This window comes from Ciconia boyciana, chromosome 1 (genome assembly GCF_034638445.1).
Source record: "Ciconia boyciana chromosome 1, ASM3463844v1, whole genome shotgun sequence".
Lineage (NCBI taxonomy): Eukaryota > Metazoa > Chordata > Aves > Ciconiiformes > Ciconiidae > Ciconia > Ciconia boyciana.
This window is the reverse complement of record NC_132934.1, coordinates 26,561,181-26,578,948: the sequence shown is the minus strand read 5'-3', so window position 1 is coordinate 26,578,948 and position 17,768 is coordinate 26,561,181. Positions and strand designations below refer to the sequence as shown.

Below are 17,768 nucleotides of genomic sequence, written 5' to 3'. Positions count from 1 at the left end.
AGCACTACTTTACTGTAAATGTTAACAAATATGTGTAATCTTTTTCACAGCTGCAAAGGTTTTTTGAGATATTCTTCAGAAACAGTTCTCCCCAGCAAGCCTTCAATAATATGAAGGAAGTTATAAGCAAACTTCTACTTATAACTGAGGTCTTCAGTGAATCATCTGCCTCAGGACCAAATTCGTTCAACCAGTAAGTGACTTGCAGTGGTCATTGCTATGCTATTGTCAAGATGGCTCCTTAGAACAGAATAAAAATTGTAGAGGATACATGACTCCTAAAATAACAAAATCCCCTCTATTTCATACTTCCTTATAGAATAAAGTGAGGATGTGCTGCATTTAGGGAGTAAAAATCTTCAATATCCACAGTATTTCCAGTTTGCGAAAAGGTTATGATGAACACCTAGGACCAGATGCTGTGTTCTGATGAAGTGTTTCAGGCAGTACAAATGAACAGAAATCACTCACAACTGAGCTAGTCCTAACATACATAAAGCTGTGTTTCCCTTCAGTGAGCCCTCTGTCATATGTCAAATATTTAAAGCTAGAGTAGCCCAGACAGTTCAGAGCTGGCTACAGCAGGCAATCTGAACAAGAGACACTGTAGAATACTTTATGAAATGTACCTTATGAAATATATCTAGGCAGCAACAGTCACTTTTCTGTGGGTGTTAAATCATTGTAATCACTTCTATTCGAGTGTTACAGTTCTTACACATAAATCAACATTTATTATGTAATATTTTTATTAATTAAAATTAATATTTGTTCTATATATGTTATGTCACATCCCTGACATTTTTATGCTAAATAGTAAATAAGTTACTATTTATTACATTTATATGTTTTGTAAAGCTATTTGAGAACCCAGGTGTTTTAGTAGCAGTAATATAAAGCTCATTATTTGACTTATGCAAGTTGGGAATAAAGCTTACATTGTGAGTGGAGAGGGTAGCAAGGAGGGGAGAAGTGTAACAGGGATGGAGCTGTTTTGACAGTGGTCCAAACTCTAACATTTTTTTACCAATGGGATGCATATCTCTTGTTTATGAAACCCAAGACTTGCTTAGAGCTCCTGGCCCATGCTTTCAAATGCCCCCATGGCTGCAGCACAACTCTAGGGCTTCAATGAGACCAGAGAGTTTCACTGTCTATTGCCCTACAAATGTCTTCAAAGCCTTTGCAGGACCTCATTCTCATCAAAAGGCATTTCCTCCTCCAATGATGTAGTTCACCTCCCTGACTGGTTTAAAAGTCAACCACATAAATACTCTTTAATATAGCACTGTTTTCATCAGCTCGCAATCTGACTCTATCTATGTTTAATGCTGCTGGCTCTTCTGAGAAATTTTATTTAGTCTGTATCGCATGGTTTCTCTTGACTTATGTGTGTATGTTCTTGTGTATGTTCTCTGGACCTCTGTGTGTATGTCATTGTAGCATGTATTTCACAACAGTATTTCTCACTGAATCTGATTCCTGTTATATTGTGTTTCAGATGCAGACAATGTTTTCAAATGCTAACCTTTGACATTGGATTCAGCACCTCCATATACCCAGTAGTTCTTGAGGTGAGAAAATTACAGAAATTATTGCTTGACCCAAAATACTTACACCAAAAAGAACACAGCGGGGAACCCTCTCTGACAGTTGCCCTCAAACATCTGAGAAATGTCCAAGTACATTAATATTAATTTTGCCTAGCAGTGGAGAGTTGCTATGGGAGAAACCAGTTTTTAAGGGACAGAGTTCCTGTCATGAAGTTCACCACGCCATTGAAGTGTGCAAACCTTTCCAATTTAGCATTACGGGATTATATCACCCCAACTGAATATCAGCTAAACAAAATCCATAGGAAGCACTGCATGCAAGGAGAATTAGGTATTAACTGTGCCAGAACAAAGAAGAAGGGAGGAAGTTAAAATACCACAACTGGCTTTTAATACAAGTTAAAGCTCTTTAAAGAGCTTTAACTTGTATTAAAGTGCTGAAGAATTGCATTGTACTTCTTCAACTCATCACCTGCTTTGACCTCCACTGTGCTGCCTTCTTCCTGGATGGTCCTCAAGGCCCTCAAAACCATAGAAATGTGACCTGTGGCATAAACTGCCTGTGCCAGTTTTGTACCACTTCTGCCTCAGAGCAGCCTGGCCAGAAACAAAAATGGTACTGCTTTCCTGTTGCTTCTCATTACCCCTGTATATACATATGAATATGTATATACTAGGTATGTAAAATCTTTGTCCATATTGATGATACACAAAAGGCAAAAAAAAAGTTAGTAAATATATCCCGGGAAATTACAGGATAACACTTGTAAAATTCATCCTCAGTTAAAACCTGTTCAAGTTTCTTGTAACAACAGTGCAGTCAATCTCTCTATCCTCCACAAAACAAAGATCCTCTAAACACAAAGGAAAAATGGACATATGAAAGAAAGTTTGCACAAGTTAGAAAATCCATTAAGACAATATCCTTAATTAGTCCGACAAGACTTGTTTAGCTAGTCTAAGAAATGTGACATGTCATAACAATTTAATAATTGTATACAAGGCTGTAAAAAAATTTTCCCAGGAGTTGCTTAAAAAACTAAACATAAAACATAATGTCTACCTGCCTGTATAGCAGTCTCAACCATCAGCCATAATCCATAAATGTACAGTAAATCAGTAGTGTTTAAAAGTTTCTTATGAAAATTCAAATTACTCTAAAAATAATAGTTGGTAATTACTATGACATTTGACTTTGAATAGTATCCCTTGGAAGCTGTAGTATGCACACACCCCATGCAGCTTGAAGTTATATTTGTGTTTACGCTAAAATACTAATTTATTCATATTTTATAAACATGAGTTTATTCACTGTGTTTATATATTGTAAAATTTATACCTTCATATGTAGTAACTCCTAAATACCTGAGAGAGCTGTGTTAACATATAAGCTGACATTTTATTTCTTTTATCAAATTTCAAATCAAACACGAAAAAAAAGCTCACATGAGGCTGCAATATTGTACTCTATCCGCTGGAGGTCAGCAAACATTGTGTTGTGCAGTTCTGACAGAAAATGTGGTACCGTATTTGCTATATTATAATCCTGCCTGTTTTATTAGTGTTATTATGACCTTTTAATATAAATACTTCCAGTTTGGTATATGTGCTTATGAGAAGACTGGACTTGATATTCAAACTATATATTCTTATATTGTTTTTCAACAGGTGCATGAAAACTTTGACTTTCAAGATGAGGATGAATCAAATATTCAGGACCAAACTTTCAAAGAATTTCTTTTTGAAGATACTTTTAACTTTCTCTTATCTAATGAATCCTCAACATCTAGTTTCATAGAAGCTTTACAAAAAATATATGGATCAGCTGTGAGCAAGGTAGTTCATGCCACCTTTTTCTTATTATTGACTATTTGAAAATATTTCATTCTAAATTGTATGCTTTTCTGAAATTGTTGGTGCCAACTTACAGAATGAAGGATTTATTTAATTAAAACCATCTGTTACTGAATTCTGGGGAAGTCATGAATAAAACTGTAATTATATTGAACAATCAAATTTTCTTTAATAAAAATTCCACTCTCAAATTATGTCATTCCCCAAAGTACAGCACTTTAAAGATATATTTAAAACTTTAACAAAGTAATTTCCCCACCATTTTTTTAAATGGTCTTTTTTAATATACAGTTTTGCATGTTTTCATAAACCTAGAACTGATTAACTCAAAAAAGTAGATTAATGAGCATCAGAATTAAATTTTATTTCCTACAACTTTGTGTCTTATTCTGAATGCAAGATCCAATTACAATTTTTTGCATTTATAGGATCTGTATAAAGTTTGCATCACTTGTGGAATCTATTTATGACAATCTGGGAACTCCTTTAGCAGTATTTCTCTCAGTCTGGGCACTTGTAAAGGGGCATTTCTCAGGAGCCCCCTGCTTGCAGGACTTACAGGGACTACATTATCCTTGCGACTTCTGCCTCTCAGGCAGGTGTGACTAAAACAGGGTCATAGGTTCTAAATTTATGACAGGATGAAGTAGGAAGCTGCAGACATATGCACACATATGATACAATTACCTAAGTCTGTTTTGCATAGGAGACCAGACCACATTTCAAACTATCCACTTCATTGTCCATACTTTATGCAGTCTCTTGCCATGGTAGTTTCTGTGGGTTCTTTTCTGCACAAAGCTAATGCACAGTCTACTGTATTCTAGACTGAGAAATGGGAAGAGTTATCAAGGAGCTGGCTTGACATGACTTCGGATGAGGTTAGGGCAAGTTGAGAGCTGCTGTAACTTGTCCTTTTGATCACCAAAGGGATTGGGGTCTAATGAAAGCACATTGCTTTCCATGTGATTTCACCAGAATATGCTGCCCTTTCCTTCATAGGATGGAACTTACCACAAAGAAGATGAGCAATGTTTGTCTTTAGAAGAGATAAATTCAATGATTACTTTCATAAAGGAGCTGAAGAGTCTTGGACAATTTGAGCTGGTAAAATAAACAGGGTTTTGTTGTATTGGATACATATTGGATGTAAATCTCTTAACATTTCTCCTTCATTATCATTCTTTGCTATCTCTGGCACATACATTAGGCTGCATGGACAGGCAAGCAGGGAGATAGAGGTTACCCTGATTTTATTTTGAAGGATTTTTGGAATTTAAATTAAAGGAGATAAAGACATAAACCAGCAAATTTGAGTTGAGGATTTATTGAAAAGGACAGCTAAAGCAGAAACAGAGACCAGAAAATAGAATGAAAGGAAAAAGAGGAAAATTATGTAAATAACTAATGAGTTGGTAAGAAAATATAATTATAATGAAGCAAACCAGGTGTGAATGGAAGAACTGGAGACAGCACAACACCGAGATCATGACCAGCGAATAGATATAGATGAAAAAGTGGCAAAAAGCAGGTGGAATATGTAATATGTCTTCTTCTTCACCCTTCAAGTGAGTTCATTTTTGGAGAATAATAGAGATGGAGGAATAACAGTCAGTGGCTGTGAATAGGCATGGCAGTTAACGAGGGAAAGGATGACTACTGGGGAAATAAAAGATCTGCAACTGGATCTGTTGTTCAGACAGTCTGCATGATGTCAGGATTTCTTCTAGACCTCCTGGATGAGTATCAGGGTTGGAGACTGATGAGACTTTCTGAAGAGGGATTGAGCTGAATAGATCTGGAAGTTGAATCAGAGGCAAAGGAGATAGACTTCCATGTCAGTACTAGTAATCCTGATTTGCAAGGCTGGGTGAGACAGTCATTTTCTACACGTGTGGGAAAGAGCAAAATATAAATCAATCCATATGCTATATACACCGTCTTCTGATCATTTCTCACTTCTTTGCATTTTACAAATATTATAACATGTAGTCTCTAATCAGTGTCTCTCTTCTCAGCTTTTCCCTTCTGCTGCACCCAGGATTCAAACTTTACTGCGTGACCTTTATCACATGGTAGACCCAATGAGGCGGCTTGGTTCAGTCCTGACTGTGCATTGGTTGCTTTCCAGTTTACTTGAACAATTCCAGTTCATGACTAAAGAGGCACATACAAATCTTTCAGAATGGTAAGACAGCTATTGCATGATATGTTCAGGAGGAGTTTCTCAGATGATATTAATTGCAGTAGCAACAGTGAGCACCATAAAACTTAATCCTTCAGTAGATGTAGGTGAATTTACAGCAGTTGTGATGAAGATCCATCATCCCATCATGGTACACTGTCAGCCATTCGAGTTGCAGCTAGGTTTCTATATAGGACAGTTTTGCCCATTTCTAATACAGAGGTCTCTGGGTTAAAAACTTAATTGAAGCTATAGTAAAATTTTTTCTAAGAAATATGAAGTGAATTAGGTAGGTTGTTTCTGAACAACTCAAAATTAGGAGTGCTTGCCAGGGTTAAGACCATCTTTTAATTTATTCACCAATTAGAAGCAAAACTGTAAAGAAATTTCAGGTGAAGAATTTTCCAAAAGGGACTAATAACTTTGAGTGGGTCTAAATTTTCTGTCCAGGTCAAAGAGCACCATACTCTGAGATCTTCATTTTAACTGTTTTTGAAAAGCTGGAAAAATATTGTAATGACAAGGTTGGATCCACGGAACTTCTGGCAAGAGATTTTAACTTTCATAAGGAGGGAGGAAGGGAGAAAGGAAGGAAGAGAGGAAAGACAGGGAGGAAAGAAAAGAGCGAGTAAGGAATGAATAGAGGGAAGGAGAAAAGTTGTGGTATACTATATGTTTAGTATAAAATTTGAAAAAAATATGTTTTCTGTGCTCATTCTGTCCTGGCTAATGATGTTTCATACACATGTATGCCATACTTCTTTGCTGACTACAGGCATGCATTATTTTGCAAACAAGGGCTTGGGAACAGAGACACATTAGAAAATGTGTGTGCTCCATTCCACTGAGTCTCAAGTAAAATGTGCATGTGACATTATTTTGTACATTTTGCTTGTACAATGCCATAGTGACTATATAAGGCACATGTAAGATTTCTTAAGGTTTAATTTTGTTCCTCATTGAATGGAGCGTGGTTTCAGCAAGTCAATAGTCATGTGTATCTTTGTTTGCTTAGCTATAAAGTGGAGCTTATACTTTACCACTGTGCTAGGTAACTGTTTATTAGTGTTTTGAAAATACACAAGTTCCATGAATGTGCTAAGTATTATTGTTGTTACTGCAGGCCACTCCATGAAAAGTAACTCAGAGATGCAGCTGCTTACATTCAAGTGTAAGCCCTTGCCCTTTTGCCAAAATATTTAGGTTTGCATATCAAAGCATACCAACCTTTAGCAGCTTTCTGTTCTAATCTAGGCTGTGCCACTCACTTTGAGCAAGCCCCTTAGCCTCTTTTTTTTCTTCAAGCTGAACATTATTGTATATGTATAAATATGTAGACGTACCATGACCTTTCTCCAGGGCATAGGCCAATCTACTTCTTTGCACTGTATTTTTCTGCAATGGCTAAGCTAATAACGCCATTCTGTTCATTCACTGTATATAAAACCATGTGTTTTGACATTGCTAAATCATAATCTTCCACTCCTATAGCTACATGCATGTGATGGTGATGCATGCATGTAATTATACTTAACTGCAAGGAAGAAAGAACTTAGTAGAGCTTACTCCCCAAATAACTCAGGTATGCATTTTCACTGAGCTTTGATTAGTCTTTTTTGAGATTCCCAGCTTTGATGAGTTTGTATAGAAGAACACTTTTCCTGAATTTCTTCAGTTAAGGCCAGTTTTTTCAGTTGATTTACTTAACAGTTCTTATTTCTCTGACTATGCAAAACTGGTATTTCCATTTACAAAATCCAGTGATTTGCATAGCTGACTGTCCAACCAGATAAGCATGGATACTTATGGGAAAAATAACTTCTGACCTATGTCTTGTACAGTTGTGCTGTTCACTGATCATGAATCCATCCATAGGATGGAGACAGGATTTAAAGAAGTTTCCTGGTGTACTTTTCTTAACCCATTTAATCTACATGACTAGTATTGAAATCTTAAATGGTATTAGTGAACTCTCTGAATTCCTTCTACAGGAGAAGCAAGAAGAACTCTAGAAACTTGTCTCAAACTATAATGAAATGGTTACAGCCTAGGTGAGAATGACCATCTCAGATGTATTGGTATAACATATGACAAAGTTCTTTGAAAGTGATGGAGTGGTACTACCGAACATGTGCACTGAAATAAATTTTCTGCATTGTTTGTGCACTGTTTTTCAACTCTATGCAGTTTCAACTTGTGATATGACTAAAACATACATCATTACTTTCTTTTAGAACAGGGGCTATGAAGTACTGTGGCAAGTATCTTTGGCTGTGTCAGACAGCAGAGTAGCACGGCCAAATCAGATTAGTGAGAAAAGCTAACCCTTTTGTATTTGCATAAGACAAAAGCCTAAGTAGGTCAATAAAGTTGAAAATGCTTTTAAGAAATCAACTGCTGTATTTGGAAAAGTGTTACTAGCTTCCCATATGCAAGGCCTTTTTTAGGTCAAAATAGAAGCAGCAGCCCTCAAACTGAATTTGGGTTAAAAATAATTCCTTGGAGTTTAACTTGGTCATGATCATCACCTGGGCAGTTTGAGAAACAAACATAGTTTGGACTATGAAGCAGAAGAAGACAACAGCAAGGAAGTCTGGGATAAGATCACTGATCTGCAATGGGAAGAATGAGAGACAGAGGGAAGGAGGGAAGGAGAGAGACAGTTGGGATTAAGTGCCAGGAAACCAATCCCACTCTTGAGTGTGCAATTTTGTATTTCTCTTTTGAAGATCAGCACAAGATACTTCATTCGGTGAACCAAATGCCCTCATGGAAACTCTGTGACTGAAGCCAAGCAAACACCCTTCAAAACAGAGAGCTCACACTGCCAGTTAATCAAACAGAAAAAAATCACTAGTGATCATGTTTCACAAAATTACCTCCAGTGGCTCCTCATTTTCAAGAGAGACCTACAAAACATCATCTAAAGAAATAAAATTAATAACTCTACTGAGTACTGAAATATGGTCTCAACATTGACTTTATGACCCATTAAAAATTGCACCATCCACAACTAACACATCCATCAGTGGCCCCAGAAGTGACCAGATTTTTTCCTTTTTATGTTTTAATCTTATGAAAGATATTATCTATTTCTATACATCCTTCATTGCTTATGTCTCTGATTGCTTAGACCATCAGAGCTACATTACTATTGCTGCTGTCAATCCTTTCGCTTTTTCATTTGCTGAATCAGAGAGGTTTCTAAAGGACAGGTTAACTGCCAATAGCTTGTGATGTACACAGTGGGGATCTCTCAAAAGGTACATTCACAAGCATTCACTCACCTAGGGTACCTGACATAAAGTCATTAGTTTCATTAGAGCTAATTGCAAGTGTGTGAGCAATGTGCACATCTGTGCTTGATAGCTCCTCCAAGATACTAAGTAAATAGGGGGCTGCCAATACAGATGAACGTCCCTTCTTGAGTAACAGCATGTGAAGGAAAGGACTCTGCAGAGTCCAGGATCTCAGCTGCTCCCTGTCTGAGGAAGAGCTTCATAACTGCATCATTCCTCAGTCCTGCTGGCTGCAAGGAGCTTGGACAAAAGAAAACTTGATGGTGCTGATGATTAAAAAGTCCAGTCTTCAGCAGAGATAAATACAGTAATCTGAGTAGCTTTCTGTAATGTCATTTCTAAATATTAAATTTTGATACCCTGCTTTAATTAGATTGAGTTATTATATGTCTCTTAATGTTGTCTTATGATAATTGCTATCTCTTTACAGAATTGACACGTGCAGGTCATGCGGTTCCTTTGGGAGCCGGGGCCTTGCACTGGTGGTGGCTGCCACACTCCTGAGGTGTCCTCTGGCTAAACAAAAGTCGGGCATTTTATAGAGTTAAGACATCTTGTTTTCACCTTACAATAGGGTTTGGTACTGGGCAATGCAAAAAGGAACAGCAGAGAGAAAAAAAGTATTTGACAGGTGTTAGCCATTACCTCCTTGGCAAGCAGAAGAGGGGTGCAAAATGACTTATAACCTGGAAAACAAACTTTCCAATAGTTTAAGTGCCTCCTTTGAAAGAGGTCATGAATGTGTGTGAAATTAGGGCGGTGTCTAGGCACTGCAAGCTCAAAACTACATGTTCATGCACACACGGACGCACACAGATCTGCCAGCTGCTTCTTTCCTTCTACAGAAAACACTGGGAGTAAAAAATGTGAAAGTTTAAAGAAATGCTAATGGACCCCTGAAAAGGTCTTATTGGCCAAAGGCCCAGTACATGGACCGGAGAGAAGCCTACTGTCTTTCTTCTACTATGCTCCCAAAATGCTATATGAAAGAAAAAATCAGTGGAGTTAGCGATATGGGCACCACTACCATGTTAATGAATTGTTGCAATTGACTTGTCTTTTTTCACTGAGGATTTATATATATACTCTGGATGTTGATCATGTGATTTGTTTTGAATTAGCAAAAAAATCAAGACACATAGATGTTCCATTATATGAATTCAGGCTAACGTCGGTACAGATATTCACCTTGACACAGGCCTTCATTTATATTTAATTCTTTTTGATCAAAGTCTAACTTTAACCTCAAATATAAACAAAAAAGCATCATACAGTTAAGATGTATGGTTTGGGTTATTTTATTCTTGGCTATTTCCACTCTTCCTTTTCCCAGCAATTCAGCTACATTTTGAAATTTATTTCTGTTTTTCTTTTTTCATGTTATATGCTACCATTTATTATGGAATCTGTGTTTTCTGTCATGTTCATTCAGGTAATATTGCTAATGCTGGGTACATGTATCCAGAAGCTTCATCTTTGCATGGAGAATATTAAAATACCATGTGCCCTGTGTTGCCATATAGAAATTTTTGAAAAATGTTCCATGGTTTCTGTTTCTTCCATTCATGTAGAAATATGTCTGCTATTGAATTGACAGGAATTCCTCTCAAGAAAATGTGAGTCCTAAGCAGAATGTTCCTTCTGACTTCAGGAAGAAACATGAAGGTAAGGGATCAGAGTAAGGTCTTTTATATAAGATATATTTTTCCTATTTGTACTGCTTCTGATAACATGTATGATTTAGATTACATTGTTTTGCATTCCAGCTGGAAGGTCTTGGCTTACTACATATAAAAGACCAATTTCTTCCTTATCTGTCTGTGTAAGTTGTTCTGCTGAGCCCACGAGCAGTGTTCACGAGCCTAAAGCAAAGATCTCACACTGAAATGAATAGAAGTACACTGTATTTTTTATAATTAGCACAGTTCCTTCTCCTATAGGATTGTGAATCAGGCTTAGAGCAGAAAATTATTAATTGCTTGTTTATCTTTCAGCACTGCATTATTCCAGTAAGACTAAAGAAAGACAATGCAGTTATGGTAAGTCAAGGTCTTTCTAGACTACTAAGGGCGAAGAAGAGAGATTACTTGAACAAATTTATTGTTTTTTTCTGCATAACCTTTCAGTGAATGGAGTGCCTGTGGGCTGTTATGTAAAAAAAAGGGATTTTTTAAGTAGCAAGAATGTTTATGAGTCAATCAAAAATAGGTCTATTATGTTAAATAAGCCTCAAGCACAAAATTAAACATTGCTATGTGTACATATTAATGTGAGTATTCCAGCACTCATTGATCCCATGCTGCACTTCAGTAGACTTTTGCCCCTTATTTCCAAGAACTTTAGCATACATTTGTTCATGTGGAATAACCTTTAAACTTGTATGGAGTTTAATCAGCCTTCTATAAGGCCAGTCTTCAATGGTGGAGTTTTAAGAGATGAAGAGTTTTTCCAAAATATCTGTTTGTTTATTTAAATAATATTTAAGACTATTAATAGTAATGGATATTTAAATATTAATAAATGTTTAAAAATTAATATTTACATTTAATATTAATAATATTTAAAGATATATAAAGATTTAAAGTATATTTATCTTTGGTTATATTTTATTTAGCAATGCTTTCTGCTGCCTTCCTCATTGGCACATTATCTGAGGGGTCACTTTATAAACGTGAAACAATTGCTCTGTGGTGGAAAGGCTTTTCTACCCACTGAGCCTCATTTCCCCTCTGTTACTGATCTCATGGTGCCTCCAGGAACTCCTCTGTGTCAGCCAGAGGCCAGAAATGCTCCTGTGCTGGCTGACTGGTATCACCATTCCAATTGCATGATATTTTATTTTGAAAATATCTCAGTTTATTTGATTTTGAAAATTCCTCCTCATTTTTAAGCTAGCAGTGAGATAATCTTTCTAGGTAAGACATACAGTATCTGGAGAACTGTTTATACTCATCCGTAGGATTTTTTTAAATACCTTCTGTGTGTCCACTTATGAGCCTCTATTCCTCTACAAATCTAGCCCAAATTCTGCTCTTCCACTGGAATAACTTCCTTTACATTTTAATCCATGCAAGAGAGTGCTGAAATTGCCCCGTTTTGTTTCTCAAGGCAGATATTTCGAGGTAGAAAAGGCCCACATAGAACTGCTTGCATCCTTTATGATCCTTTTAAGCCATGTATTAAGCCACAAGATTTTTCAGATAATAGAGTGAAAGAGTTTACTGGCTGGAGTATTTTCTGAACTACCCAGTTTTAAACACATACTAGAGAATATATGTGGAAAGCAAGTTTTGAATGTGTAATTATACTGTAAATCCAAATCCAATAGGTTGGATTAAAATATTTGTCGTAAGTGGGTTGCCAGCAAATAATTATTCTCTTGAGTCATTTGGCAAACACTACAAAATAAAGGATACATTTGAGCAAACAGGATTTGATTGTGGAGATTTCATACACAGGGAAGGAGCTGGAATTTGTTGATTTAGGAATTTTAATAAAACATTCTTCCAGCTGTACTGCAAATGACCCCATGGGTCCAGATATCTCCATGTGACTTGTTCTTACGAACAGTAAGAGTATGTCTAACTTATTTTGATTTTTATTGGAAATTACACATGTACATAAACCCTGTACACAGGCTGGTACCTAAGTAGGTTATGAATTTTGGCCTAACTCTTCCTTAAGTTTCGGTTAACCAACTGGAGACAGGATCTCCCAGACCTAATCCTTGCATTTTCAAAGGCTTACTCAGACTTTGAGTTTTGTGACTCTGACTAGAGTCATTGGGCACTGAATAATTAAAATCCCTCCAGGGTCTAAAAATTTCTCTCAAGTGCCAATACAAACTCCATTAATACCTTGCAGTAGGATTATCAGTCTCAGAGTGACCAGGCATTAAAAATCTTGCAACTGTACATGTTATCAGTCTGCCAGAAGTTGCATGTTACTTAAAAATGTTCATACATTTCACAGTTTTTTCTTTGATGCCTTCTTGGAACAGATAAAGATACCCTGTCTCATATCAGGCAGATCTTCACCAGTCCACAGCTGGACTTGAATCCTCAGTTTAACCCAAAGATCAAAGAATACTATGCAGAAGTCCCATTTGACATGGTGACGGTGAAGATAGGAGCAGAACCCTCTAACTGTCAATGCCAAGTACACCTTGACGAGAAGAAAGGGCCAAGGTATGAGTGACAAAACATGAGTGTAAAAACTAAAAGTGTCCTTAACTTTGGAAATATGTCAGAATATTACAGAATTGTTTTGTGTTTCCAAAAGCACAGAATATCTATCGATTAGTCATAGGAAAGTCAGAGGCAGTTCAACACATAGAAATTTGTATTTATTTGTCAATGTCCTGAAGGCAATGGTAATATGTTCTCAAGCCATAATCAACTCTAGCTTTACGGAGTGCACAGTTGCTAGCATATGCCCCAGCTTCTCTAGTCACTGACAGCGTCAAAGCTTGGTGGGAACAGACCATCATTACACTGCGCACAGTAGATGGCAAAGAATTTGAGCTTTCGTATCCAGGCCTTGATTTTGCACTGTGGCCTAAGCTACTGCCCTGCTGGGCTTGGTCCCTCAGCCAGCAGTCTCCTTACGTGGGTCAGAGTAGGGCAGCTAGGTTCAAAAGAAGAAATAAGTTCAAGTTTACTTCTTCAGAATGATCCATTTTCATCAGAATTGTATTATAAGGGATTGTCATAGAATCATAGAATCATTTAGGTTGGAAAAGACCCTTAAGATCATCAAGTCCAACTGTTAACCTAACACTGCCATGTCCCTAAGTGCCACATCTGCACTTCTTTAAAATACCTCCAGGGATGATGACTCAACCACTTCCCTGGGCAGCCTGTTCCAATGCTTGACAACCCTTTCAGTGAATAAATTTTTCCTAATATCCAATCTAAACCTTCCCTGGCACAACCCGAGGCCATTTCGTCTTGTTCTATTGCTTGTTACTTGGGAAAAGAGATTGACACCCACCTCGCTACAACCTCCTTTCAGGGAGTTGTAAAGAGCAATAATGTCTCCCCTCAGCCTCCTTTTCTCCAGGCTAAACAACCCCAGTTGCCTCAGCCGCTCCTCATAAGACTTCTGCTCTAGACCCTTCACCAGCTTTGTTGCCCTTCTCTGGACATGCTCCAGCACCTCAATGTCTCTCTTGTAGTGAGGGGCCCAAAACCGAACACAGTATTTGAGGTGCGGCCTCACCAGTGCTGAGTACAGGGGCACAATCACTTTCCTAGTCCTGCTGGCCACACTATTTCTGACACAAGCCAGGATGCCATTGGCTTTCTTGGCCACCTGGGCACACTGCTGGCTCATATTCAGGCAGCTGTCAACCAACACCCCCCGGTCCTTTTCTGCCAGGCAGCTTTCCAGCCACTCTTCCCCAAGCCTGTAGCGTTGCATGGAGTTGTTGTGACCCAAGTGCAGGACCTTGCACTTAGCCTTGTTGAACCTCATACAATTGTCCCCAGCCCATCGATCCAGCCTGTCCAGGTCCCTCTGCAGAGCCTTCCTCCCCTCAAGCAGATCAACACTCTGGCCCAACTTAGTGTCATCTGCAAACTTACTGAGGGTGCACTCAATCCCCTTGTCCAGCTCATTGATAAAGATATTAAACAGAACTGGCCCCAGGACTGAGCCCTGGGGGACGCCACTTGTGACCGGCTGCCAACTGGATTTAACTCTATTCACCGCAACTCTTTGGGCCTGGCCATACAGCCAGTTTTTTACTCAGTTAAGCGTAGGCCTATCCAAGCCATGAACAACCAGTTTCTCCGGGAGAATGCTGTGGGAAACAGTGTCAAAGGGTTTACTAAAGTCTAGGTAGACAACATCCACAGCCTTTTCCTCATCCACTAAGTGGGTCATCTTGTCATCAGCAAGAGTCCCAGCTTATCTGATCTTTTAGAGAAGTATAAAGCTGGAGGATAGGGGAGAGAGCAAAGTCATCACTAAACATCAGGTTTGAGCACTGACCTACAATCATCCATGATGTTTAATTGCTACTATGATCCCTGGCACAGTTTTGGCTTTCCCAACCAGCTCTCTCACAGACAGCAGCACGTGCCAGGGACAATCCCAATAGGCATTTTGGGCATGACCTGTTTTTGGATGTTGAGAGGGCCAAAAAGTGTTTATTTATCTAGGTCAGGCCCCTCAGAACCAGAGAACTGGCCTGTTTACATACTAGCCATTAATGAGTGGATAAAAGGGAGAACAGGGACAATGATTCGCTTGGGAGGTAGAATCCTTAACCATTACAGAGCTAGCTTTGCTTCATGGCATGAAGTGCCTATGCACCACACCATCTTTTGACTGACTATGACCAAGATGCTTTAACCTAGAATGTTTGTTAATAACCAGACAGTTTGTACAGTTGTTACTGATCTAATGCCTAATATGCCTCCTGTATTTTCAATAAGAAATTAGTCTTGATTTATCATTTGAAAAGAAGCTCCCATAAAATTCTTCCACCCAACTTTTTAGTGTTTTTATGTTAACTGCCTTGGCAGTCAACATGGATACATGTGAAAAACTTAACAGATTTCTTCCTTGTAAAAGGAAAACAGAATAACAATATGTCCTTTACACTGAAAAGTAAAAGCCCTGGATGTGCAGGTTCTGTGTCTTTCAGCATTTCTTGTTTCCCTGCCAAGGGAAGAAGAGCACAGTCCAGCTTTGCTCTTGTCTGTCACTCTGAACAGTTTGTCTGGGACTTCATCACATTTGGCAGTGACAATTTCAATGACTAGCTGACACCTCTGGTCTTGTTTGTCTCCCTGCTGACTTCACCACGAACTTGGACCTGCCAGGAATTATTGTCCCTAGTAGCTTCATTCACAGATTTCGTGTCAGAATTGTTGCCACTGCCACTGAAGCTGTTTTCACTAAGTTTCACTGCCAGTATTTTATCTTCCTGAAAGAATTGTAAATTGTTACAAATCTTATTTTACACTATTTTTTATTTAAAATAATATTTATTTTGTAAGAGAAAGAAAATGTTAGAAATAGAAGCCTCAAGGAGCAAGTAAAGTTTAGCTGCCATAGATAAAGCAGTGTAAATCTTTGTTTCTTTAGTGTTTATTGCACTTCTTTCCTGTTTTGCCTTGCAGCATTGCTAACTACCCCCTTGGCCTTGGATTGAACAAAGTAATTGTTCTCATAACAGATGATTCGCAGCCTAGCCCTCAGGTTGTGAGCAGCTACAAAATCACGATTTATCGAGAGGACCGCCCTAGTCTGCCTTTGTTTGATGACTATATGATGTGTGGGTTTGTGCAGGTATTGTCTCTATATTCTTTTGGTATACACATTAATAGTGAATTTAACTGGTTTCTGTTCATCCAGTGGTATAAATTAGGGTACATAGGCCAAAGCTGGTGTAGAGTCAGTTTTGGTGAGATTAGAATCCGAGTTCTAAGTGTTATAATTTATGAAATGCAGCATTTACACAACGTTTTGGATATAAAAAGTAAGTTCAGCATAAGTACCTGTTACAGTTACCATGTATTTGAGAGCTCCAGGTTAATTAATCCTTACGTTGGTCAGCCAAAAGCTTACCCATGAGAAAGTTGTTGTCTGCTTGTGAGAAAACAGTCTCTCTGTACCATACAGTGGGCAGACTGCAGTTTTCATAACTATCTGTGACACTGGAGCCATGAAAATCCTTTTACCAGGAAAGATATTTATGATGATGGTGTGTTTATCAGTGTTCAAGACAAATGCTGCTAGATAATTTATGAATGAAAAGTGTTTATTCTAGAAGACCAACAAACACAATGGAAAAAACCCACTGATGTTTCCAAAGGAAGGGATGATTGCCAGTTGCATCACATTTATCTGAATTTAAGTTTGGGAATGCAAATAAATTACTCCTAACAAAGAACAATCCTTAGGAAGCAGTGGGTCTTTTGAATGAAAAAAAGGGTGAGAGTCTGTCCAACAGGGCTAAAAAGAGGCTGGGGAAGGGGAGTTCAGGCTGAATTAGACACAAAATTGGAAGAAAGATAATGAAAGAAAGGATCAGCAAAGCTTTCAGTTAGTGAAACCGTGGTGATAAAGATATTCTTCATAAGATAGAAAACCTGGGACACAGGCTGGAGCAGAGCTGTTTGGATTCCACAGTTTGAGGACTAAACATTGGTCCTTGATATGGTGGGCAAAGATAAGCCGGTCGATTCAAAGAGGGAAGTGACATGGTAAATCATAATCAAGGGCAGTGCTTTTGTCTGTGGGACTTCAGGCAGATTAAAAGGTTTGGTGAGTTCATTCTAAATATTAGAGCATCCAGGAGGAATATATTTTGTCACAATTAATTCTGCAACCAGGAAGCAGGATTTTCAAAACCATAGTGCTGAAACTGTCATCCATGTTCATGTTAAATGTCTAATCCTATCTTTATTTACCTTCTTTATGAAGATTGTTATATATCAATATATCCTTTTCGTAAAACTTATTTCCCTTCTCCAGTTTCTTTCTATATACTGCAGAAGAGGTTGGGAGACCAGGGTGAGAGAAAGCAGAGCATTTTATGTGATGGGACAGATGAAGAGGGATTTTTTTTTCTTGTGAAGAAATAAGCACTGGGGCTTAAAACAGGAGCCAAAGAGATTATAAATTTTGATAGCAAATTGTATGTTGACAATAATTATCTCAATCTCCAAATCAGAATTATCAGAGAAAACATATGTAGTAGTCATGGTCTACTGACTGCTGATCTGAATACCTGATTATGGTGCTGTCTGGCCCTCTACCTATCCTTTGTCTCTCTCTTACACTTATCTTACAAGCTCAAAAGGTCAAGGACCATCTTCTTGCTCTTTGTACTGGCTCAGCACTAGGTCTAATAGTTGCTACAGC

The 17,768-nt window shown here is 38.0% G+C and overlaps 1 protein-coding gene across 3 annotated transcripts in view; it reads left to right on the top strand.

The window, feature by feature from the left end:
* Nucleotides 1-17,768, top strand: part of CPED1 (cadherin like and PC-esterase domain containing 1) — a 152,328-nt gene that overhangs the window by 64,644 nt on the left and 69,916 nt on the right. For 2 of the 3 annotated variants that reach the window (XM_072870963.1, XM_072871132.1), the window contains exons 8-17: nt 51-193; nt 1,502-1,574; nt 3,222-3,389; nt 4,410-4,514; nt 5,426-5,595; nt 7,584-7,643; nt 10,489-10,556; nt 10,886-10,930; nt 12,892-13,078; nt 16,022-16,190. In XM_072870963.1, coding sequence (XP_072727064.1) covers nt 51-193; nt 1,502-1,574; nt 3,222-3,389; nt 4,410-4,514; nt 5,426-5,595; nt 7,584-7,643; nt 10,489-10,556; nt 10,886-10,930; nt 12,892-13,078; nt 16,022-16,190 — 1,188 coding nt within the window. The remainder of the gene's footprint in view (nt 1-50; nt 194-1,501; nt 1,575-3,221; nt 3,390-4,409; nt 4,515-5,425; nt 5,596-7,583; nt 7,644-10,488; nt 10,557-10,885; nt 10,931-12,891; nt 13,079-16,021; nt 16,191-17,768) is intronic. The other variant, XM_072871044.1, reaches the window with a different exon arrangement.